At 41.4% G+C, this 24,048-nt stretch overlaps 1 protein-coding gene across 2 annotated transcripts in view; it reads left to right on the forward strand.

Moving 5' to 3' along the window:
* The window catches only part of CLIP1 (CAP-Gly domain containing linker protein 1), a 61,347-nt gene that overhangs the window by 7,046 nt on the left and 30,253 nt on the right, over nt 1-24,048 (forward strand). The window contains exons 2-9 of one of the 2 annotated variants that reach the window (XM_066200070.1): nt 4,199-4,394; nt 4,851-5,419; nt 17,610-17,734; nt 18,615-18,831; nt 21,428-21,625; nt 21,986-22,089; nt 22,565-22,625; nt 23,674-23,706. In XM_066200070.1, coding sequence (XP_066056167.1) covers nt 4,301-4,394; nt 4,851-5,419; nt 17,610-17,734; nt 18,615-18,831; nt 21,428-21,625; nt 21,986-22,089; nt 22,565-22,625; nt 23,674-23,706 — 1,401 coding nt within the window. In that variant the 5' untranslated portion in view covers nt 4,199-4,300. The remainder of the gene's footprint in view (nt 1-4,198; nt 4,395-4,850; nt 5,420-17,609; nt 17,735-18,614; nt 18,832-21,427; nt 21,626-21,985; nt 22,090-22,564; nt 22,626-23,673; nt 23,707-24,048) is intronic. The other variant, XM_066200069.1, reaches the window with a different exon arrangement.

A 24,048-nucleotide genomic window follows, 5' to 3' on the forward strand; every position in this document is an offset into this window, starting at 1 on the left:
ACACGTTTGGCTCTGACCTGGCTCATTCTTGCACACAAAGAAATATTTTCCAAGAGGCAGCAAGCAGCAAAGAGCAGTGCCAGGAGAAGGCATTGATTTTGTTCAAGGCCAAAATGGGGTTGTGTTTTTAAATCCAGTATGAATTTCAAAAGCTTATCAATTCAACTAAAACAATAATAAGTGCTTTTGTAAATATCTATACTCACATTTTACAGGAGTGTAATGATAGCCCAGGAGTCTGCAAATACGACTTTTGGAGCTGTAGGAATTAGATCTGAATCATAGAGAACATGTTTATGTGCTATAGTTTTAAGACTGCAATAATTTTAGGAGTTGTGTTCATAACTGTGTAGGGTCAGAGCTCTTAACTCATGAACTGGAGGGGAAATCTTTGCAGGTTCAAAATTCCAAGTTACTTTCTCTAAACTCCAGATATTTGAGGAATGATTCATGAGCTCCTTCGTGCTTGGCAGCAGCAGTTGGACAAGTATGAAACAGGTATTTAAGAAATGTTGTTCAGGCGGAGATTTCAAGCAGTTCTTCTTGTGCTAAGTTTGTTTTTCTCTGAGGAAGATGAAGTTACTGCATCATTGTGGTCTTTATAATATATTTTCCATTTAGCTTTTCTACGGAAGGATTTTCTGATTTATTTTGGTCATTCTACCTCTTCTTCATGGTATGGGAATTTGTTTTCTAGGTGCTTATTACTGACTGCCACAGGGCTTGCATGTGATGGTCTCTGCTTGTAGGGCCCTGTGAGATTTTTCAGCCGTTACCTGTTCCACAAACCCCTTCTAGAATATTTACTCTTTATCTTTTAGTGTGACTGTTTATGTGTGTTTTGCAAAGCACCTCTGTGCTCAGCACAGTTAACAAATCAACAAATCTCTTTGTGAGCTTGGAAATGCATTGGCATTGCCAGGCATCTTCCAGCAGCATTTACTCTATTCATGGTGTTAACTAAGTTAAATATTAATCTTTTTAATTTGAAGTGTTTTGAAGAACTGGGAAAAGCTGGATTAATTATCTTAGAGGTCTTTTCCAACCTAAACTATTCACTGGTTCTGCTGCTACTCTTAAATTCTTGTCGTGACGACAGGGTTAAGCAGAGTGAGCTGAGGCTTTTCTCCCTGTGTTCTCATTAAATTTAGTTCTTTTTGGAGTACTATTTGTTGAAAATAGTCTTGAAAGGAATGTTGGACAGCTGCTTTCTTTTTGTTATAGGAATTCCTTTTTGGACGGTTGGAAAATATTCTGCTTTTGTAATTTTGTAATTATGGGGCTACATTTATTTATTTATTTTTAAGATCAGCTTGCCACCAGAATTTACATCTGTTCCCACACAGCACATTAGTGGGATTTATTTAGTTAAACCAATAGTTCCCAACTGGTTGCTTGATCCATGCAATACTTAGAGGTCTTTAAAAGGTAGATAAGGATATCATTAATCAGTTAAAATTCATACTGTGTGTAGTCATGTTTTTCCAATAATGGCACAAGTGCAAAGCCTGTGCTTAAAATCTCTTTTTATGCTCAGTTTTGTTATTGGTAGAACACTTCAGTGGAATATCAGAGGCTTTCTGGACCTTTCCTTAGGTTCCTGATAGGGTATTTTGGGACACAGTAATATTTTTGCCTATTGGTTATAGGGATCCTTTTTCAGGAGAGCTGAGACAGATTCAAGGGAGGAGAGCACAAATTGAGACAAGCAGTGAGCTGCTGTCTTTTATGAGCACTGAAATGAGATCATTGACATCTGGAGCCTGTTAGGATATGTTGAAGTGTGTAATGCTTGAAATCACTTGATGCAAATTTCTGTGTTTTATGAGCTCCATTAGGCAATGCTGCTCCAAAGGCTCTGTCCCCAAGACCAAAAATTGCATTTTAACTGTTGCAGTGAGGCAGTCACTTACCAAAAAAGTGTTGCCTATAATCTTAGCTTTTATTTTGTCTCAATTAAGCTACAATTTCAGTAACTCTGAAACCAGGACATGAGGGATTGTGTTACTTCTGGCCTAGTTGAAGGCCTGTGTGTTGAGAAAAGCAAATGACACAGCAAATACATAACCCATGACTGTGGAGAGCAAGATTAAGCTGTGAATGAGTACCCTGAGCCAAAAAATGCAGTGGTAGAACATTCTAACTTTGTGTTGAGCAGAGGCTTGTTAGCCACCTATTAATAAATAATTAACTGAAACTGGCAAAGTCTAATTTGGGTGGTAAGGTGCTGTGTGCTTGCTCTTGCTATACCTGTCCTTGCCCAGTGCAGTTGTGGTGGTGCTGGAATGGTCTTTGGGGGCCAAAAAAGAGGTGATGTATGGAAAAGAATGGCAGAGTGCTGGGGAGCAGTTCCAGTTCCCAGGCTTTAGGAGAAATCTTCCTTGAGGAGGACTCTTGGCCCAGATTTCCATCGATTTGGTCTTTGGCACTGACTGAACTGAAAAGGACTGACCATGAGGCGTCTCCTGTTTCTGAATTTGTACCAAATCCTTCTTTATCTTGAACAGTTTTTCTGTTCCATGGATTTTGGTAGGTTGAGGAAAGTAAGGGAGGTGAGCATAAAGATTCTGGAATTAGAGAGGAGGGAGTAGGGCCTGTAGCCTGAGAAAGGGAGCACATTTATAAGAGAGAAAAGAAGGCTTTTCAGGCCCTTGGTGCGTAAGATCAAAGTGCAGTTTTAGAAGATTTCTAAAAGGAAAAGTAAGGAAATGTGATGGAGAGTCATAACTCTGCAGGCAGGTGGGTGACAAACTTCTGGCAACACTAGAAAAAAAAAAGTTCAGAAATCTTCCCAGCACTTCATCATTTTCATGGAGCAGAACTTAAATTGTAGGCAAACACAATTACATCCAAGGTGGTAATTCATGCTTTTTAAGTTGCAGACTTAGAAAATGCCTTGATTTGCCATGGCAGGTCTTGAAATAACATAAGGAACATTTCACTTTGGTGTTTAGGTTCACAAAGCAGTGAATTGATTTTTAGGAACGCTGATTAATAATTCATGGTACAGCAGGGATAAATCTTGGACTGGTACACAAAGACAGGATTGGTTCATTCTCCTTAGTTCTCCTTGCTGCAGCAGAGCTGTCTCTCCTGGCACGTTTGTTGTTTTACCTTTAACTGGGTGCTGAGCTCCCAGTTTGCAGCCCTGGGCTCTGGGAGGCTGCAGCTGCCCAACTTTCTGTCCTGACAGGTGCCAAGAGTGCTGAGTAAAGGGCAGGACTGGGCCCTGCTTTGTAGTTCTTGTTTGACGTGTTCTGAGCAAACAGTTGAGCAAACTCGCTGCCTGCCTGTTCCCTTTTTCCCTTCAGGTTTTTGTTTAGGTGTGTGCTGCTGCTCTTTAAGTGGTGTTGCTGTTCTGGCAGTGCCTCATGTAAAAGTCAGCACAAAGCCAAGCTGTGTTCACACAGAATAGTTTATTCCTTTGAAGAGGGGGGAGAGCGGTCGCCTTGAAGTTCGGCTTTGAATTCGCACTCGAGGTAAAAAAATACGGATTTTTCATTAGAGATGAAAAAGCCTTTCTGAAGCTTTTGTAATCAGAAAGAAGATGCCTCCTGTGGCAAAAACACTGAAAAGCCTCGAGCTGGCTTCCAAGTTCTATCCTAGCAACATTAGGAAGAGTCCCTCCTCTTAGCTGGGGCACTGGTGGGGACTGCGAGCCAGCGTATCTTGTGATCTGAGGTCACAGAGAGCTGAGGTGGCTCTTCGCTTTTCACTTGTCATCATGTAACTCTGAAACAATTTCAGCTTTTCAGTTCCAATCTCTCAGAAACTTTACTCCTTTTATCCTGAAATTCCTGGCTGTCTTGATTTCTCTTGCTGCTCTTTCTCTAGTTGGTTTTGCTGGGGTGTTGCAACACTGGAAAAATGTGACTGAAAACAGTTGTGTGTGTGCAGCAGTTAGATCGATGTGCAGTGTTAGCTATGCTGTTAAGGGCTTTGTTTTTCTTTCTTAAAATAGCCTTTTAGTTTAAATCTCAAGATAAATACAGCAGCATTCAGCAAAGTGAGTTCTTTTGATGATCTAGGTTTTAATAGGAAGTGGCCTTCAAAAGATGGGGAGTTGGAAATGCTGCTGGTTGCTTCTGGAAAGCATTTTTTTAATAATGCATTTTATACACAGATTGTGTATGTACAGAAATCCCCTCCGCAGGAGTTAACATTGATCTTTGCTCATGTCTGATCTTTTTATATACAGGTTTATTCCAGAGTTGGAAAAGCTTGAACAATATATTTTCTCCATGTTTGGAAAAAGATAGTTGCTACAGACGAGGAGGATAACCACTGGTATTGCAAAAAGATGAGTATGCTAAAACCAAGTGGACTTAAAGCTCCTTCAAAGACCATCAAGCACGGGGGTTCACTGCTGAAAACACCTACACCTGTTGCTGCTGGTAAGGAATAGTTAAATATCTTAATTATTCCCTTACTCACCTTCTGACAAAAAGTAGCTTGAATCCCATTTTACTCTTTACACCAATGTATTTTGGCTTGTATTTCTGATTTTAAAAAATTACATGTGGAGCATACAAAAAATCTAAAGGTTACTAATTGGAGATCAAGCAATTTTCCTCAAAGAAACTGTGTCATGATAAAAATGCTTTGGGAGTTTTTGAAGTCAGACCTGTGATTTTTACAAGGTTTTTACCAAAACCTTCATTAAATGCATTCAGTGTCTCTGTCCTCAGATTTTGAATTATTTTTTTCCAGAGATTACAGCGTTTGCACAGGAATATCAGGAGTTGTGATCTCCTAATTAGAGACATTGTCACATTGAAACTAAGTAATGATGCTCTCTGGAACACTGGTGTATTTGATCCCCATTGTTGCTCATTGTGCTTTGATTCCAGCTCCAGCAGAAAAAGCGGCTCCCAGTGAGAAGACCTCAAGCACAGCCCCTGCAGATGCACACGAGGAATTTGTGGATGATTTCAGAGTCGGGGAGCGCGTTTGGGTCAATGGGAACAAACCCGGCTTCATCCAGTTCCTGGGGGAGACGCAGTTTGCCCCGGGGCAGTGGGCAGGGATTGTCCTGGACGAGCCCATCGGGAAGAACGATGGCTCCGTGGCTGGAGTTCGCTATTTCCAGTGTGAGCCCCTCCGGGGAATATTCACAAGGCCGTCCAAACTCACCAGGAAAGTGGTGACAGAGGATGAAGCCAACGGTACCCAGACAGCTCATCCTTCGAGAGCCACGTCCCCAACATCCACATCAGCTGCTAGTGCAGTGTCCTCATCCACTGCTGCTCTCCCCCCTTCAGGAATTCCACAGAAAACCCCCCTTGCTGCTAAGGAACATGTAACTCCTTCTCAGATTAGCAATCTTTCCAAAACTGCCAGTGAATCTATATCAAATCTCTCAGAAGCTGGATCACTAAAGAAAGGAGAAAGGGAGCTCAAAATTGGAGATCGAGTGCTGGTAAGGTTTCTGTGGCTGCTTTTGATTGATTAATTCAAGCTTCTGCTAATATTCAAAACTTTTCTGCCATTTCCTTGGTCAAGATAATGTAAATTTATGCTCTAGCTTTCTTTGTCTAGTGTCTTCTTTACAGAAGCTCTTTGCATGCTGTGGGAATATCTTGGCACTACCAAGATAAAATGGTTATTTTGGCAGCTTTTAATCTATTTTGTTTTGCCACTGTTTAGAACACAACATTGTGTTTAACAACATATTTGTGGCCTATCTTTCTTTGTCTTCAAGAGCTCCAGTCATGCTAAATAAAAACCAAGTGTGTGAGATTTCCGTGCAGGTCTTCTGCCCTGTCCAGGGCTGTGTCTTTAGAAAGCAAATAGTTCAATAATTGATTGTTCCTGAGTGGTGATAGGCAGGAGCAGAAGCAGTCACATAATGCCACTGATCAGCCTGGAATTATGTGTGCTCTTGGGGATGTGCCACATCCCTTGGCTGCCCTTCCTAAATTCAGCCCCCTAAATGCTTCTGCCAGTGTATCATCTCACCTTTTTAAAAGGGAATTGCTCTGTTACGAGCAATAATGTTAAAAAATGTTTAACATTTAAAAAAAAATAATTATCAGAAAGCTGGTGGTAGGTTGTGTATGTTATATTCTTAATTTAAAGACTATTTATGTAGCCTTTATACATAACTGGAATGATCCCTGTATGCCCACCAGGTCTGTGATCACTGTAACAGAGACCTGACTTTAGGTTTGATTTACTCGAGTGAATCGTTCAGCTGAAGATTTGTCTAGCTCTTCTTTTGATACAATCTTTTCTTATTTGTGATACAATTTTAGAATTTCCATTAGGCAGGTGTGAGTCTCCTGGCATCGAAACACTTCTGGGGTTACTGTAAGAACATTATATAGAAAAAATACCCTGGGTTTTGTTTGTTCTGCATTGCCCCACCAGATAATAATTCTGCAGTGAAGGTGGATTGATATTTTAATTAAGTTTGTTGTATTTTTGAAGGAAGAATTTGCCTCCTCTTTCTGTTTAAGAAGAGCTTAAAACCCAGGACCAAGTTGAGGAAGGAGACAAAGGTGAAGTGAGGGCAGGGGTTGGCTGACAGCTGGATTTGGGCTGAGATGTGTTTTCTTGGAGTGCCAATGGAAACAAAGATTTGTGGTTTATCCCTGGCTATTTCTGTCAGAGACTGAGCCCTCTTGTCCTCCAGACAACATCAGGGCTTTAACCACTTGTTTGCCTTTTCCTCCAGGACCTTTGTGAGCCCTTCTGGGATGTCCCTTCTGGGTGGGAGAGTTCTCTGGTGCTGTGGAGGCATCACTCTGCCTTCCCTGAGTCTAATTAGTGCAAATTGCAGAAGCAGCATATCCTAAGTGCCACAGTTTGATAATAATAAGGTCCCAAATTGTTAAGTAGGACAAGTTAAACTTAATATTTCATCCTCTCTACTACCTCTGTTTGCCGTAAGTGTTCCTCATGAATCATCAAATTGTAGTTTGAGGTTTTGGGGTAATTCCTAGCACAGTGTGTTGGTGATGCATAACTATAATTTCTATACCACTATAAGACACTCAGGAATGTGAATGTTAAAGAGGCAGGATCCTTGTTTACTCTTTTTTAATCCTTTGGGATCCCATGCTAATTATTTGTAATAAATCCCAGTCTCTGCTCTCATGTCTAATAATTCAGATGTAAATATCTTAAGTGGCCAGGTTAGTTCAAATAATCCCAAGCTTGGCTGAATAAGTGATTCATCTGTTAATATATTTCTCCCTGACACTGAACTCCTGTTCAGCACTGAACTGTAGAGTTGAGGTGTCACTGAGTAATTCTGGGAGCTGTCCTCAGAGCCTCCAACCAACACCAATTGTTGGGAAAGACCTGCCTGTCACTTGTGTCACTTGTTCCATCAGAGGGACAAATCCACCTGGCCATCTCTTGGGTTTTATTTATGCTCACAGCAGTCCCTTTTCAGTAACACATGACACAAGAGGATGAAAGGTTGGGTGGAAATTGCCAGTCCCACCTCAGCACAGAATTTCCCCTCTAAGTGACAATGTGGTGTCACAGCCACGTGACATGTTCCGTCCTGACCACACCATTGCAGGGCTGGAGGGGCTCAGTGCTGCAACATCCATCACTTCTTGCAGCTTGGACCAGCTGCTGTGAGTGTTTTGTGAAGGGTTTTGGTGATGATGGACACGTGGGGAAAACAACTGCTGGGAATTACAGTTTGGGAACAGGGAGCCTCCAGCAGTGTAGGACTGCAGCTCAGAACAATGAATTCATGATAGACAAAAGCTCATTTGGGAGTCCTATTAAAACAGCTAATTGGAAAATGATGTCCTAAAGGGCAGATTCATAGATGGGGAAGGCGCAGCTCATCAGCCAAGATTGCATTCCAGAATGGACATCAGATGGCCTCAGCTTTATTGATCTTAGTGTGTGATCTCAGGGTGTGGAGTGTTAGACTGAAGTATTTCAATCTGTTCATTTTTTCTTTTCCTCTGACTTGGATTCTAAAATGTCCTTAATGGGAGTTACCTTGAGTGGATCAGTGAAATTACTTTAAGTTTCTCTTTATTGTTGGTAACTGGCTGATTTTGAATAACTTCAACAAAAATGGCAAAATCTTACAGCTCTTTTTGTCTGCCCAGTCTGGATCAGCAAGGAACAAGAGGCCATTCCACCAGTGTTTACTAACTCACATCTCAACTTTTTGTATTACACAGATGCAAATTTGGCACTAGTTTGAACCTGAAATGTTGGGTTCAATTTCAGGCTTTCCCAGCAAGCTCAGCTTTGTTGGAACATTCTCCTGTTCCTGCAGAGCTGTTGATACTGCTCCTCTCCAGGAGAAGAAGCTGTCACTCCTCACGTTTTCTTCTGCATTGCCCCAACAAACTGCTGCCTCAGTAGTGCTGGGGTGACCTGCTTTGATTAAAGGCTGTTAGGAGCAAAGAAGTCTTGAGGAGGTGATTAAAGCTCCAGTGCATGGCCTCTATTGTTTTGTGTGGAGAGAAAAGATGCCTTGGGCTTTTTTTTCTTAGTCCTTTGATCTCTGGTGGTTTCTCCAGTCTTTTGTACACTTCAAGTTAGAATTAAGAAATGCCAAGTGGGTCCCATATGAGAGTCCTCCCAAACTTCTACAGAACTTGTATCTTCAAAATATAAAGGGTTAGTAATAAAGGAAGCTTCCAGTGAATGTATCCCCGATTTATTTGATTATGAAGACAAAGTACCTTACATGATCTTTTCTTAATTCAGATAATATTAGGAAGAACAGTGGTTACGTACAGATTGTTTGAGACTCTTATTCAGAGTTAAAGAAAAGATATTCCAGAGAAGTAAACAAAGGAAGAAAATTTCCAGGGGGGGGGGGGGGAAACCCAGAGAAAAGAAATGCCAGAGAAAATAAATTCCACTGCAAAAACCAAGTAGAGCTGTGAGGTGATCACCTGTGTATTCTCAAAGCCAGGCTTGCTCAGAGCATCTCATGTGAGGTTGTGCTGAACAGTGCTATGGATACAGAGATAAAAAGAGGCAAAACAAGCTGCCTTGCTTTTTCAGGGGGCAGAAAAACCTCTTTTCCCAAAAGACCTTGGATATTAAAAAGACATTGACATCAAAAGAGACAGTGCTTCAAGGTATTGGATATGTCAGCTGTGGGTGCCTGCAGAAAAATACTTACAACAATCAGCTACAACCTTTCCTGGTTTTTCCCCTCAATTTGAAGAAGACATTTCCAGGCCATTAAATTGAGTTGTAAACATCAGAAAAATAACTCATGGTAGACATCAATGCCCGTAAGGGAAGTATAATAATTGTGGAGAAATTCCCATTGTCCTGTTGCCTTAGAAGTTCTCTCTCTTGAGATTCCAGAGGAGTCAAAGCAAATCAAACTGAGCGAATACACAAGTATTCACTGAAGTATTATAGCCCTAAATGGATGTTCTAGTGGAAAAAGACCCTTAGATTTCTGTAGTTTACTCCTCAAAGATGATTAATTGAACCAGCACCCTGTGCTTCTGCTGTCGTGGGAATCTCTGATGATAAATCTGTCTCTCTCAAATCCCAGTGTATCTGAGCCATATTCAGCAAGCTTGTGCTCAGTCTTCCTTTCACTAACAAAAAACCAACAATACCTCGTTTTATATGTGGAAATGTTGAAAATATGGGTAGATAAGTTAGATATTTCAAAGAATTGTGGTTTATTATGTGTTGTTCACTGTTCAGCTTTTCATTTGGTGAACTGATGTATCTTTTGCTGGAGAAAAATAGGGCTAAACCAAAGTAGAGTTATTAATGCAAAGAGTAATTCAAACAGCTCTGTATTAGGCATAATTTCCATTCTTAACATATGATGTATGTTCTGGAATGTGGATGTCATTTAACAGTTAGAACATTCACTCTGGACAGGCTGATCTTGTATTTGGGGATTCTGCAACACAGGAAAATTGATGTGGAAATCTGCACTGCCCTCATCCAGCCTTTCTGGGGTTAATGACACCATGCCAGAACTGCAGTTGATTTTTCTGCTGAAAATCAGGCTCCAGCTTCAGCATTTGAACCTGCTCTGAATAAGAATTCCTGTGCAAGAAGTGCCAGTGGAAGTGTCGTACTCGGTGCTAAACCAGATGGGGAAAGAACAACAGAAAACCAATTCAGAAAACAAATTACTTTCAGGCCCAGCCAGTTTGGGTTTCCTGTTTTGAGTTGTGGCCAGAGAACCTGTTTGCCCTGGTGTTGCACACTTGGGATTTCTTAAGAGCCCAATGCAAAGTTGATTTTAAAAACAAACAAACAAACCCCCCTGAGCTACCCAACCAAAACAAAGCCAAGATGTTAATAAAAGAGAGAAATCTGCTTTCGGTGACAACTGTTGCCCCTACCAAAAGTTGAAGCAGCTTTGACGGCGTCATCGGCTTTTCCCTGAAGGGACCAGATGCTGGATTTTAAATAAATAAATAAAAATCTTATCAACCTAAGGGGCCTTAGCCTTCTCAAGGGATTAAAGTGCTTTCATTCATTTAACCAGTTACAGCTTCATCACGGTCTGCCAAATCTGCTGCTTCTGGAGCTGAGCTGTAAAGCTGCAACTCGGCCTCCGTCCATATGTTCACAAAAAGATGCAAACTCAATTTACAGTGCTGATGTGGCCTTTTTGCAAAGTTCTTCCTGTGCAGGAGTGACATCTCATTTCTCTTTATTCCCCGTTTCACAGAGCCGGCTGTTAAGTTATTCCGTGCTTTGTTGTTTCTTCCCAAGGTCTTTGGTGCTGGAGCAGGCAGGGGCTGATAGGAGATTATTGTCAGATTTGTTTCCACCCATGTAACCTATCTGCAAGTAAACATGACATAGGGCTGTCAACTGATTACATTCCAGGGCTCTGAAGAGCAGCCAAGGGAAAAAGAAACTTCACATGCAGAGAGGAGTTTCTCCCTTTAGCATTGTCCTTTGGGTGTTTTTTAAGGTTTTCTTTTTCTGGACTTTACAACTTTCTGAACAGAAAATGCACTTTTGAGCTTAGTCTGTTGAAAAGTCTAATATAATACTTAACTGTTATGAAAACAAATATTCATTGGTGGTGTTACAGTTAAAGCAGTGCAAAAATATCTGGCACAAAGCATAGAAAGATGGAAAAGGAAGAAAAATTTAGAAGTTGGGAATGTGTGAGTGGTTCGTGCTCTCCTGGCGCTCTTCTCTCGAGCCTCCTGCCTCAAATGTGACAGTTTTAACTGCTCAGTCACACTTCTGCTTTATCCTTGAGCTGAGGTGACTGTGAGGTATTTTGATGGCTTTGTCATGTTAAGTCAAGGATGAAAGCAATTCTTATATTTATGTATGTCTACTTAGGCACAGTGCTTTGAATCCTGTAATGTGTGATGTAGATTAGTTTGCTAAGTGGCTGCCAAGGCATGAAATACAAGAAAATATCTGAGGGACAAGGGGTGTGCAAAGGCTTTGCTTGCAGCTCATCATCTGGGTGATTTCCCCTGTGCAAACCTCTGCTTTCTTTTAGTGTTACTTTTAAGCATTTTTCAGAATGTGGCATTATGTGTCTGCTCACAGCTAAGGTGTTAAATTTATCTTCGAGCAAGGCAAGAGTCATGTCTGAGTCACTCTGTTTTGGCAACTCCTTATTTAACTTCAAGTTGCATGTGAGTCCCTGGGCTGTAATGGCAGGGACTGGTGACTCCCCACATGCTTTGGGAGTAGTTAATTCCTTTTGTGTCTGTGGATTCCCTGGCTCCCTTCCCCTCTCCCTGCCTTCCCAAGGGGGACTATCCAGGAACACGTTGTCCTCAGTCATTTCAACACAGGATGGGAGAAAGAACAGTTTATTTACTTCTTTTAGTCTGTGCTTTTTTTTGTGGTGGTGATGAATTCACATGTGGCTTTTGTAGTATGGAACTGCTGTTAGGGCTTTTTTTTTTGTTTGTTTCCTTTGAGTTGGATGAATGAATTGAACCTCAATAGCACATTGGTTTAGTTACTAAACTGTTTTCTCTGGAAGTGAAGGATTGTGTGGTAGCACAGTGTGTATCTTATTGCACATGAGGTTTTTTGCCCACTTTGGCCTCGCTTTTGAATTTCCAAGTCGACTGCAACCAAATTGGGTAGAAGTAGGGAGGTTTCAAAGCAGATTCTTCCAAGTTCCATGGAAACAGCCCAGTAGAAGGTGGAGGCTCTGCCCACCAGTTCTGGAAAAGCTGTAGTTTGCCTTCACAGAACTTTGCACATCACAGACTCCACATGACCAAGGCTTGTCTGAATCCTCTTTGCATCAGTGGAAACAGCAGAAGTCACTCTTGCATTTTTAGATAGTGAAGTCATTCACCCATAATATCCAATGGCACAGAAAAACTGCCATCGGTAATCCTGCTACTCACAGAACTGCTGGGTTGAAAAATCTGAATTATGGAGGCCAGTTTAAAGTTTGGGAGATGTTCTAGCACTGTTCCAGTCATGCCTTGATCCAGTGTTGGATGCTGTGTAGGTATTTTTAAAAGGGAATAAGATAGTCTAAAGCAAATACCTAATATCTGTCTAATCTCAGCTGAAAAGGCAATAACTGATAGATGAAGCAAATGCTGAGAAACTAAAACATGGCAGTTTTGTCAAACACTGTTCTTCCTTCTCTAAAACTATAGATTTAGTGGGGAAAATGCCATTATGGAGTTATGTTGTGAGATTATAATTATTTTAAAAGCCTGACTACCAACAGTCTAGGCTTCAAAATTAGCACTTTGACTTCATTGATAGGTTTAAGATCTCAGTATATTTACATCCTTAGTTATTTGAAAAACTCATTGGAATTCAGCAGGAATTCAGAACACAGCTGAAAGATGACTCAAGCAAGAGAAAGTATCTTGCAGTAAAAAGATTTTAAGAACTTAAGCTGCTAATGTTCTAAGGGAAAAATTGAGGTGTCTTGCTTAAAACCTGAGTGTACCTGCATGGTGGATGCTGCAGAGCTCTGTGATCTTCCAAAACAAATTGTAATGAGAGCCAGTGGCCAGAGGCCACAGTCAAATTTGCTTTATTTGAAATTTAAATATGTTTGAACAATGGAGTGATTAAGTATGAAAACAGCCTGTCAGTGGCAGCATGTTTCCTGATGGATATCAGCTCTGCTGCAAAAACATCCCCACAGAAATGAGCTCAGTACAGTTACAGGGTTAATTACTGATGGAACTGGGTGAAATGTAAAGACCTGTTCCATGAGAACCAGAGGAGGTGGTGCCTTTGTCCCCTCTGGCCTTGAAGGGGTGAACAAATCAATTAAACACAATTTCTGTTGCCAGCTGGAAACAGTTCTGCTAAATTTGGAGAAACAAGAGGAAGATGATTCTGATTAGAACCTGATTAGTGGATCCCAGGTGTTTCAAAGGCTCTGCGTGGCTGGGTGGGTTTTGCTTTTCCAAGTGCTGCACATTGTGGTGCTGAATTGTCCTGAAAATGCAGAAATATCCAAGTGTTGCTTTCAGGAGTCACCACAAGTTCATGCTTGGGCAGAAGGGGAGACAGAGCAGTTGTTATTCACCTTTTACCTCCTCTGGGCTGGTTTGAATAAGTGATATTGTTACACTGACAACGTTCAGACCCTGCCTGTCCTCTTTTCCAGCAGCACTGCTCAAATCACACTCTCATTTTTTAGACCATCTCTCTTTGTCCTCCCTGGATTACACTGGTTTATTTGTTTCCTCCTTTTCCTTATCTTTGGAAATGCAGCTCCACAAAGGTTCTCACAAGCTCTGATGTGTTCATCCCCTTGTCCTTTCACCAGGAGGTTTTTAACCACTTCAGCTTCCCAAACCCATTTTGCTATTTCACTTTACCTGGCAGCAAATTAATGTAAGCTCAGGTGTAATTGGATAAATGGAATTTAATTGCTTTTTTGCATGTGTTTGACGTAACTCCAGTGAGTTCCAAGTAAAATTCCTCACCTCACCATGACCTGTAGTCTAACCTAGATTCTCTGGAGTATTACAGCTTTGTATTTTACAGCCTGACTCTATTGAGTGTGGGAACTGACTGAGAAAAGGTCTGGCAGCTCTTTTCTCTATCCATTATTTAGTGACCTGCCTTAGCATGAAAGAAGGTCATAGAAAACTGTCTTTGTGGTAGTTGTGCTGTATTTTTTCATAGAACTTTCAGAAACCTTTTAATATTTTTCCCCTGTTTCTTTTAGAAATGGATGTTTTTTATTTTAGTCCTTCATGCAGTACAGGGAAGTAGATCTTCTGGCAAATGCAGCTAGTTTTGTGGTTTGAGGTTGGGTTTTTTACCTTCTTTTGCTGTAATTCTCACAATTGTAAAAAGTAATTTTTCTATAAGAGATGCTATACTCTGTAAGTACAGTTCTTTTTTCATGTCTGTTGGAACAATTGAGTTAAGTCAGGATTTTTTTTCCCATTTATGGCACTATTAAGTCTGTATATGTACAGCAACTTTCATCATGAAAAGCCTTTACCACACTGTCCTGTACAGTAGCACCTCACATTGTACTACCAAGAGAATAAATTATTATTATTTTCTTCTCAAGGCAGGTGTTGTCACTTGCAGGTACTAATTACAGCTGGAGATAAATGCACTTTCTGGGAGAGATGTGTGTGAACGACTGGAAGCCTTCAGTAGTCTCAAACTTCATAAAGGAGGGCTGAACCTGTCTTTAAAGCTGAAATTTAGAAAGCTTTTACTTAAAACTGAGCAAAACTGCCCATGTAGACCTTCAGTGGTTCTCTGAGCCCGTTACAGCCACAGGGTGCTCCAGTTCCTGTTCTTGTGAGGACACACAGTGAGTGCAGAGAGAGAGAAATGTAGTAGCTAGTTATTCAAAGAAACTGGACTGGGTTTGGAAAAAAGCAGAAATTCTTTGGCATTCTCCCTTGAGTCCTGTTTAAAATAACCCAGGTACCATGGTTACAAGACGAGTCACTTTGCTGCTTCTCCCGGGAATCTCGTGTTGAGCAGCCCCATCTGCTCTGGGATCCGAATTCCTGCATTTGCTGGCTCCCACCAGGCCGTGGGTCAGGGCACTGCAGGGGCTGGAGCAGGTCCAGGGGGCTCTGGGCACTGCCACATTCCTCCAGGTTGTGTCTCCCAGTTTGTGGTCTCTTCAAAATGAACTCTTCACATTTTTTACATGAACGTGGAGGATGAGCAGGGCCGAGGTGTGAAACAGAAAAGGAAGAATATTCTGCACCCAAGTTTAATCTGTGTTATCCTGGAGCCAGCATTACTTCTCTAGAGGTTGATTTGCAGTGTGAGTTGGAGGGAACAGATTGGAGCAGTTTTTCCTGTCCCTGGGAATCCTTGCATGGAGTTATCCTGTTCCACCACGGTGCTCCAGACACCTCTTACCTCACTTACCCCAGTCACCTTCCTATGGAAAGGTGGTGGGTGGCTGTGTTTAGGTAATTAATTTGGGTTTGTTTAAAAAAATCACCACGGACACAAACACGCACCACAAAACAGGAAAAAAATTCCATCGCCTGGCTCGAGGGTTCTGGAAAAGGAGCTTGAGGAATCTCTCTGTGCAACCCCAAACCTGACTGTTGTCTTTGGAGGAATGTTCCTTATCTGGGCCGTTGTTCCAGTTCTCCTGTCTAATTTTTTAAATGGGTTTGTAGAGCCTCTTTTGATTTCATTCTGTTTTCTCAGGTAGAAAACAGGATCAAATTGAGTGGGGAGACAGCTTCTAACCAGAACTCTCTTCACCTAAAGATATGTTCCAAATTTATCTGTAAAGAAAAAAACCACCAAACAAAACAAGACAAAGATACAAAACCCCTTCCCCAAACTTGCTAGAAAAGGAAGAAGGAGGAGAACTTGGAACTCAGTATGGACTTGGAGTGCAGTTAAAATTTATTTTTATGTTTGTACTTTAAGGTATTTACCCTCTAGAAAAAGTAGCTGATGTCTGAGGGTGAATAACGTATCTCTCAATTCTAGGGGTAGTTCTTCCCAGGAAATTCTTTATCAGTGTTATATATTCCCTCCTCACCACTGTGCCAGAGATCTGTGTTCTCTGTAACTCTTTGGGTAGTTACAATGCTTTTTTTCTAAGCCAGTCCTAGTGCTTGTTTGTGTGTTCTCTGCCAAGAACACTAAATACCAAAGGTTCTACGGGTTACTATATTAGGCTGAGTCATGATAACTGTAAACTTTGTGTGTTTTTATTCCATGGAGAGCAATAATTTGCTACAGTGGCACTTAAAGCAGGATCTGAAGGTGACCTGCAGTTGTTCCAGAATTGTTTCTACTGGCAGAGAAGAGGCTGCCACCTTAAGTGTGGACAAGAGGTGCCTCTGCCACCTTTCTCACTTGAATAATATCAAAAAAGGTTCATTATTCTCCCTGTGTGGATTAGGATTATTTTTCTTCATCATCTGAAGCCTCTTCTTGCCACTGGAGCCAGAAGCTGGAGCACAAATGTGTGTGGCAGCTCCTGGGCACTGACTTGGGACTTTGTAGGCTTCTAAAGTCCTAGATTCCTCACTGGTGACCTTGTGAGTGAATTCTTCCCAACGGGAATGATGTGAATTCTCTCATGTGCTGTGATCATGCAACTTAATTTACAGCACGAGGAGCTGGTTATTCTCTAGTAATCCTGGGAAGTTCCCCCAAGAAATAGAATGTCTGCTGTAAAAATTGTATGAAATACTAATTTACTTTTTAGTTTATAAAAAGGAGAATCACAGCCTTCAATAGGTTTCATTCAAGCTCTCAGCCAAGGCCTCACAATATTCCTGGTTGTACAACGTGTGCTGGAAAACACAGGTGGACATTTTCAAGCCATTGGTGCATTTTCCACGTGGAATTCTGTGAATCCCTTGAAGAGGTTTCCATCACCATATCCCTGTTCTCACAGTGCTAGATGCAGGCTGAACAGATTTGCACAAATTTAGGGCACAACATATTGCCTTCCTGAACTGCAGGAATCCTGTGGCTCTTCCTGGCAAGTGTCAGCCACACAACACCTTTTCCTTCTTCGCTTCATTTAATTCTTCCATCCCCTGGGTATGGAAGATTTTTTCCCCTTAGGAAAAGCTGTAGTTCACAGACATTGCAAGTAATTGGAATGGCTGTAAATATTTAATATAAGTTTGAAAGCCACTGCTTTCTAGGCTTTCATTTAGGAGTGTTTGGGTTGGATTTATTTATTCTTGAAAGTGAAGAAAAGATAAAATGATTCTTCCCTCCCCAAGGATTCAAATAGCTGGTTATAGCTACAGTTTTGCCAAGTGCTCTGTATCATGCTTTATATTAGTTCTTCAAAGTATAAGAGGGCTGTACTGTGGAGTTTATCTGAATTATTCCTTGGAGAAAATATGAAAGGATTTTTTCCTTGTTTCATTTCTTTTATTTTTCCTCACAGAATTAGAATAAGAAGTAAACAGACCTTAGAAATCCTAATCTGCTGCTGATAGAAATTTATGTGAAACTCTAGCACAAATCTGTTGCATTCAGAACACTGGTTATACTGTGTCTTGTTAAAAATATTTTTGGTTGTGAAGGTCAGTATTTGTTCAACATTAAAACAAATTCACAGACAAAAAAAATACATAGTTGGAAATAAGAACTGCTTATGCCATTCCTGTGCTTTGTCAACATGGTTATGCCAAAAGCTTCTTCACTGAATTGGGTGTTTTATTTTGGAAATGCATTAAATGCTTTAGGTTGGAGGAACAAAAGCTGGAGTCGTGCGTTTTTTGGGAGAAACTGACTTTGCTAAAGGAGAGTGGTGTGGAGTAGAGCTGGATGAACCCCTGGGAAAGAATGATGGAGCTGTTGCTGGCACGAGGTCAGTCCGTCCCCAGATTTACTTTATGGGATTTTTCTCTGTATTCTCTTCTGGGTTTTTATATCTTCCATGAAATTTTCAGTCAGGGGAGGGAGGGAGACTCTAAACCTGCCTTGTCTGCTGGTGGTGGGGAGGGTTGGTGTGCCATGGTTTGAATTCTCTGATGCCAACACTTCTTTCAGATTCGTGGGACGAGCTGATCTCTCCTCCCATGTGAGTTTTATTCGTAGGCTGGTAATGGAAAACACAATTTCCTTCTTTTGAATGCCTGTTTGATTTCGCAGCTTGGAAGGAATGCTCAGTTAAGAAAATCTCTGGGTATCCAGTAGTTGTACTTAAGGGAGATCTTCCAGCATCCCTGGAGCTGGAAGCTCCTGTTCCAACAGTTGCCTCCTAGTAGAGACTGGGAGAAGTGTAGCTGCTCCCTCCAGTAAGTGATAAGTCACACTCAGAAGGCATTAATTAACATCACAATTTAACTTTCTTTCTTATTTGCCATAAGGAACAGTTTTTTACCTCATTAAGTAAACAAGGATTGTACCACCTTAACGTAGGTGATCACAGCTTTAAAATTAAAAGTGGCTTTTGTCTATATTTAACCAAAGATACATGTTCCACATCATCAAATATGCACAAATGGTGTGTATGCAATAAAATATAAAACTACTTGATCTAATTAAAATCTGATTTCTGTTTTTAACTCTCAGCCATCACATCTGTTGGCAGCTCAGAGGAATGTGATGAAGGAGAAAGCTATGGATATAAAACCGAATCTGAATGGAATACTCCCGATCTAGAATTCTCCATAAACACACCCCGTGCACGTGTTAAAAAAAAGACGTTAATTCCTGCTCTCCTCTGCTCGCTTTGCCCCTGGCAGGTATTTCCAGTGCCAGCCCAAGTACGGCCTGTTCGCCCCGGTGCACAAGGTGACCAAGATCGGCTTCCCCTCCACCACGCCGGCCAAGGCCAAGCCCGCGGTGCGCAAGGTGCTGCCCACACCCACCGCCCTGAAGCGCAGCCCCAGCGCCTCCTCCCTGAGCTCGCTGAGCTCCGTGGCCTCCTCCGTAAGCAGCAAGCCCAGCCGCACAGGACTCGTAAGCTGCTTTTTCCTTGGCAATGCTTCCCCTTCCCAGCCCCACGCCCGCCCCAGCTCGGCTGGCTGGCGGGAGGCCGGAGCCGATCGTGAGCGGAGCACGCTGCACCTTGCACGGTGCTCTTCTTCATTCAAAGCATGCGTGGAGGAAGGAAATCTTAGCTAGCCCTGGAGAGCAGCTGAATGTTTGAATATTTAATTCAGCCTAACGGAGTGATTGCAGTAAGAAAGGGGCTTAGGGACACAAATTTCTCTGGCTGCAATGTCTGTTTAATTCATTTTCTGAGGATCTGGTGTGCACTGAAGCTTCCAGAGATCACGCTCGTTTTATTTAAGCAGGAAGCTTCACGTTGGCTAAAATGTTCAAAATTTCCTTTTGCTGTTCAGGAGATGAGTCAGCTGAGAAATGCAGCAGGAGCAATTTCCAAGTCTCTGCTGACAAGAAGCCTCTTTCTTTCCTTTTAGATTTGGTGTTAATCCTATGAATTCATAAAGGCTGAGTGTTGGCAAGTGCAGTGGCTCAGGTGAAATCTAACACAGTACTAATTCCACCTAATACACTTACTATGGATTCCTTTGAAGTTGCTCTGTTACATAAATGTCCTAATCTTGGGTTGCAGCAGTAAAACGGAAATCTGGGAAGGCTGAATTTTAAGAAGTCTCTTTTATGGCAGCCGAAAACATAGAAATAATTGGATTTTTTCCACAGTCACCCTTGCTTTTTCCTTTTTTTTTTTTTTTTGAAACCACAGTCCATAGGTAGATCTAATTAGGAAGAAGTGACTCCCAGTGATGTGGAGCAGGTTCTCTGTCCCACTGTCCCACTGACCAGCAGGTGCCCAGAGAGAGGTGACTTCCCCTGGTCCTACAGGACTGAAGCAGATTAACAGAGGTCAGCAGTCGGTCAGGGCACCAGGGTTAATACCTGACCACAAAAAGGATTTTTATTTGGCACAAACAGTGGCACTTCATTACTTAATCCATTCTGGAAGTTGCACTTGCAGCTGCAGAGTGCCCTCTAGTTTGGGATCACAGCACTAACACATGGAGCCAAATGCTTTATTCCGTGTGCTGTGATCCCCCAAGTAACACCTTGTGCATGTCTAAAATGTATTTGCTTATTTTGTTGTGTCCCGGGGATTTTGCGTGATTTAGGCCATAAAATACAAAGCTGCTGTAATCCGTTATTTCTGGAATTAAAATTCCAGCTTTCTTCCAACTCTTTTTCTCAGGCAGCGTGAACATTTGGTGGCCATCCAATTTAAAAGGATTGTCCAAATAATTCTGAGGCTTTTTCTTTAAAAGTTAAGCTGCTGGGGAAACAAGATTTCCTGTAATCAGTTTTGACCCAGCAGACTTTTCATGCTTCAGTTTCTAGGAAAACTAAAACTTTTGTGGGAATTTCTGGACTCTTTCATTGACTGCTCAGTTGTTCAGGGCTGTTTCTATATTCTTTTTCCTGTGTAATAAAAGCAGCTGTCAGAGTAGGTGATCCAGTGACTTAAGGGGCTCTCTGATGCAATTGGTGTTTATTTCCGAGTCTGAAGGAAGCTGATGTTTCTCTGAAGAGTTTTGATCTCTGGAAGGATCATGCTCCTGGTTTGGGGTGATTGGACAGAGCTAAAGGATAGAACTGCAAGTCTTTGTGATTTGGGGTTTTTTAAAAATTAAGTGAGCTGTCATTCTCATTTAATATTTAGGCAAATTTCTCAGCTGGTAAAGTCAGTATTTGTGAATAGCAGTGGATTTTTTTTTTTGTTTAGTTTTTGCTGTTTTCACAACTATTGTTCAGTTTACTTTGTAATTTCAGTTATTTACTTTCTCTTGTAGCTCAGGAACTTGTGAGGGTGTAGCTGGTAGGGCCATACTGAATTTTCCCTGGTACTGATTCCATTGAGTGGGGATGATGCAAAGTCAAGGAAAACCTGGTTTCATGTTAGCTACAATTCTCCTGATCAGTTTTAATCTGCATTCTTGAAGCTTAATATTTCAGATTTTTTTTTCCCAGAAGTAATTTAATTCCACCTGATACAAACATATGTTTTATTCAGATTTTATCCAGATGTAGTTGTTGTTCTTCACAAGGTTTTAACTGTAAGGCTGGCTTTAGGTCGAGGTAAATGCTCTTCATCCTGGCTGGTTTTGCCATGGTAGAAGTGCCAGATGCTGGTGGGAATTCCCAGAGCTTTTCATGGAGCATTTGGAAGTGTTGTACTTTTGCTGGTGACCCAAGATAATGACCTGGTAACTAGAGACACAATGTTTTTGGCTTGCTGGAAAGCTGCCTTTCATTTTTTAATGCTAAAAGATGCTTAGGAACACCCTGAGCCAGCCTTTGTGTGAGTCTACACCTTCAACTGAGGCCTTTTATTTTTACTTCAGCCCTCTTTGCCTCTTCCTCTGGCTGCTGCTCTTTACAGGGCCACCGTTAAATTCTGGAAAACAAAGTCATTTAAGTATAAAAGGAGAAGGTACAGTAGGTCACAGAAAGAATTTGCTTTACTAACCCGGTTTTTGTGGAGTCTGGAGATACCCACCACACCCCTGTTCTCTTTCTCTTGGCGCAGAATGATTTTTAACGCATTTCTTTTGTGAAGTTGACAGAAACCTCTTCCCGATATGCAAGAAAAATTTCGGGCACCACAGCCCTCCAGGAGGCCCTGAAGGAGAAGCAGCAGCACATTGAGCAGCTCCTGGCAGAAAGGGACCTGGAGAGGGCAGAAGTTGCAAAAGCAACGAGTCACGTCGGGGAGATAGAGCAGGAATTGGCTCTGGTTCGCGATGGGCACGACCGGGTAAGGGAATTATTGTTCTTCTGAAACAGTTAAAACAGTGGACTTAACCTCCAAAATGGGCTTTTCTAATTGAACAGGGCTGGGAGTAGGAGGTGGTGTGCTAAAAGTAAAATAATCCATGCCCATGAGATCTCCCTTGTGGGATCCTTGGCTTGATGAGATACCAGATCTAGTGAATTTAACTCATTTTTGTTCAACTTCGCTGCAGTCTTTGATCCTGTCCATATTTGGTAACATTCCTGTCACTTCACCCATCACTTGACCAATTTGTGGTTACTGAGGTACAGGTACATAACTTGGAAAAAAATCCCTGTATTTCCCAGCTTAGTAAATTTTGGTTTTATTCCTCTTCCTGATTAGCACGTGCTGGAGATGGAGGCAAAAATGGACCAGCTCCGAGCTATGGTGGAGGCAGCTGACAGGGAGAAAGTGGAGCTCCTCAATCAGCTTGAGGAAGAGAAAAGGTAACCCCAAACTGTGCTCATTAATGTTCTTCTTGTGGTCCCCTTGTGCATCTTGTGCAATTGTGGCATCTTGAAGGCCTGTGGATACTTTGGATGTGTCCTGAATTTCTGACTGTTTCCTACATGAGTGGTAGATTATACAGAATGTGAGATCAAACTGCTGATTTAGGTCACCTCAGATCATCCAGAAGGGTGAAAAAAGGAGAGAATCAATGAGGATTTAAAGGGTTTTAATACAAAATACCCTCTTCAGAGCTGCAGGAGTAGTGATACCTTGCTTTGGCACTGATAGTGTTTTAAGGACAGCAGTTCTCCCTCCCTCTGATGCTTCCTGTGAGAGATTTCTCCCTAATGTTCCTGGCAGTTTGCTGGTACAATGGGAATGTTGTCACTGTCAGTCTGATTTCCACTGAAAAGTGAGCTTGAAAGCATTTTCTTCCAAAATTACTTGAATTTTAATGAGTTGTCCCCACAGGAAAGTTGAAGACCTTCAGTTCCGTGTGGAAGAAGAATCCATTACCAAAGGAGACCTAGAGGTAAAATATCTCCAGCTTTGTAAACAGGGTATCCAGGAGGGCACAGAAAGGCAGGAATCATTAAAAGATGCAATCCTGGTCCAGCCACATGAAAATGATACCCATTTCTGAGGTCCTTTAGTAAGCCAGTTGTCCCAAAATTGCAGGATTGCACCCCAAATTCAGTTACACACTTTAGCAAAGGCTGTGCTGTAGAAGGGCCGTAGTTATTTAGAGAAATTAAATTAATTCATTGAAAATTCTACCTTTTGCTATTAAAAGTAAGCACTAAGAAAAAAAATCATCCTGAAGTTATAAAATTGCAAGTTAATATTTATGCCTTTGAAATGAATATTGAAGACTTGTCCTGTTTGATCAATTTCTTGAGTAATTCCTGTGCTTCCCGTAGGAAAGGTTGATTAATGGAGTGTTTTGACCTGAGAGTTTGCACATAAAATCTAAATAGCAATTCATGTGTGCAACTTTTACCAATTGTTCATAGAATTGTTATGTGGGGCTACAGCACAGTATGTTATTGCACAATCAGAATAGAAAACGTTTAGGGGAGGATTGCTCTCAGGTATTTGCGCACTGTCGATTTTTATCCCAAAATTCCAGTTAATAAGCAAGATAATTTTAGTTGCTCTACTCTGTTGTCTGATCAGAAAGATATTAGAACTTCTTGCACAGCATAAAGTTAAGCTTAGTTAACTGTGTTGCTGTAAAACATTTGTGATTGAAGTGCTAGCCTTATGAAAAATACTCATTTCATATAACATTTCTTTTATTTTAGTCTTTCATTCATTTTAAGATTCCTATCTAGACTCTTCATAGAACGCTCCTTTTATTGTTTAGTCCATGGAAATATTTTAGTTTTTTATTTTCTGTTAAATCAATCAGTAGTCGTGGCAAACCATCCTAAAGGCTCTGGTTTGTCAAGCTGCTTAACTTGGGGGTTTGAACCGAATTCAAGCTGATGAAATGTCTCCTGTTGTTTGTGTTGGAATGGCAGTGCTGAGTCCGTAGGTGAAACATTTTTGTTTGTTTGTTTTTTTAATTTTACTGATAGCGAAAGAGGCAGATTTCGGAAGACCCAGAAAATGTAAGAGGGCACTTCAGTGTGCAGAGACATCCCGTGTTAACAGATTGTGTGCAGAAAATGCTTATACTGATTCACTAACTGCATAATCTGTTATTGAGACGTTGACTCTGGTATTTGTGTGCATGTTGCTTTCAGAGCAATTACAACATTTCTTGGAAAGAATGTGTGTAATGACTAAACGTGGTATTGCCCATTAACTGCAGGCAGGGCCAGCGTGGCATTAGAATTCTTTAGGGTCAAAACTTTGCATCTCACTGAAGAGCCCAGGAGCTTGTAGAACATGGCTGACCAGCATCCTGAAGTGGCCTTAATTTAAATGTAGGATTGTAGCTGTTTCCTTCA

Source organism: Chamaea fasciata, unplaced genomic scaffold (assembly GCF_029207755.1).
Source record: "Chamaea fasciata isolate MVZ Bird 193981 ecotype frontalis unplaced genomic scaffold, bChaFas1.0.hap1 SCAF_18, whole genome shotgun sequence".
Classification (NCBI taxonomy): domain Eukaryota; kingdom Metazoa; phylum Chordata; class Aves; order Passeriformes; family Sylviidae; genus Chamaea; species Chamaea fasciata.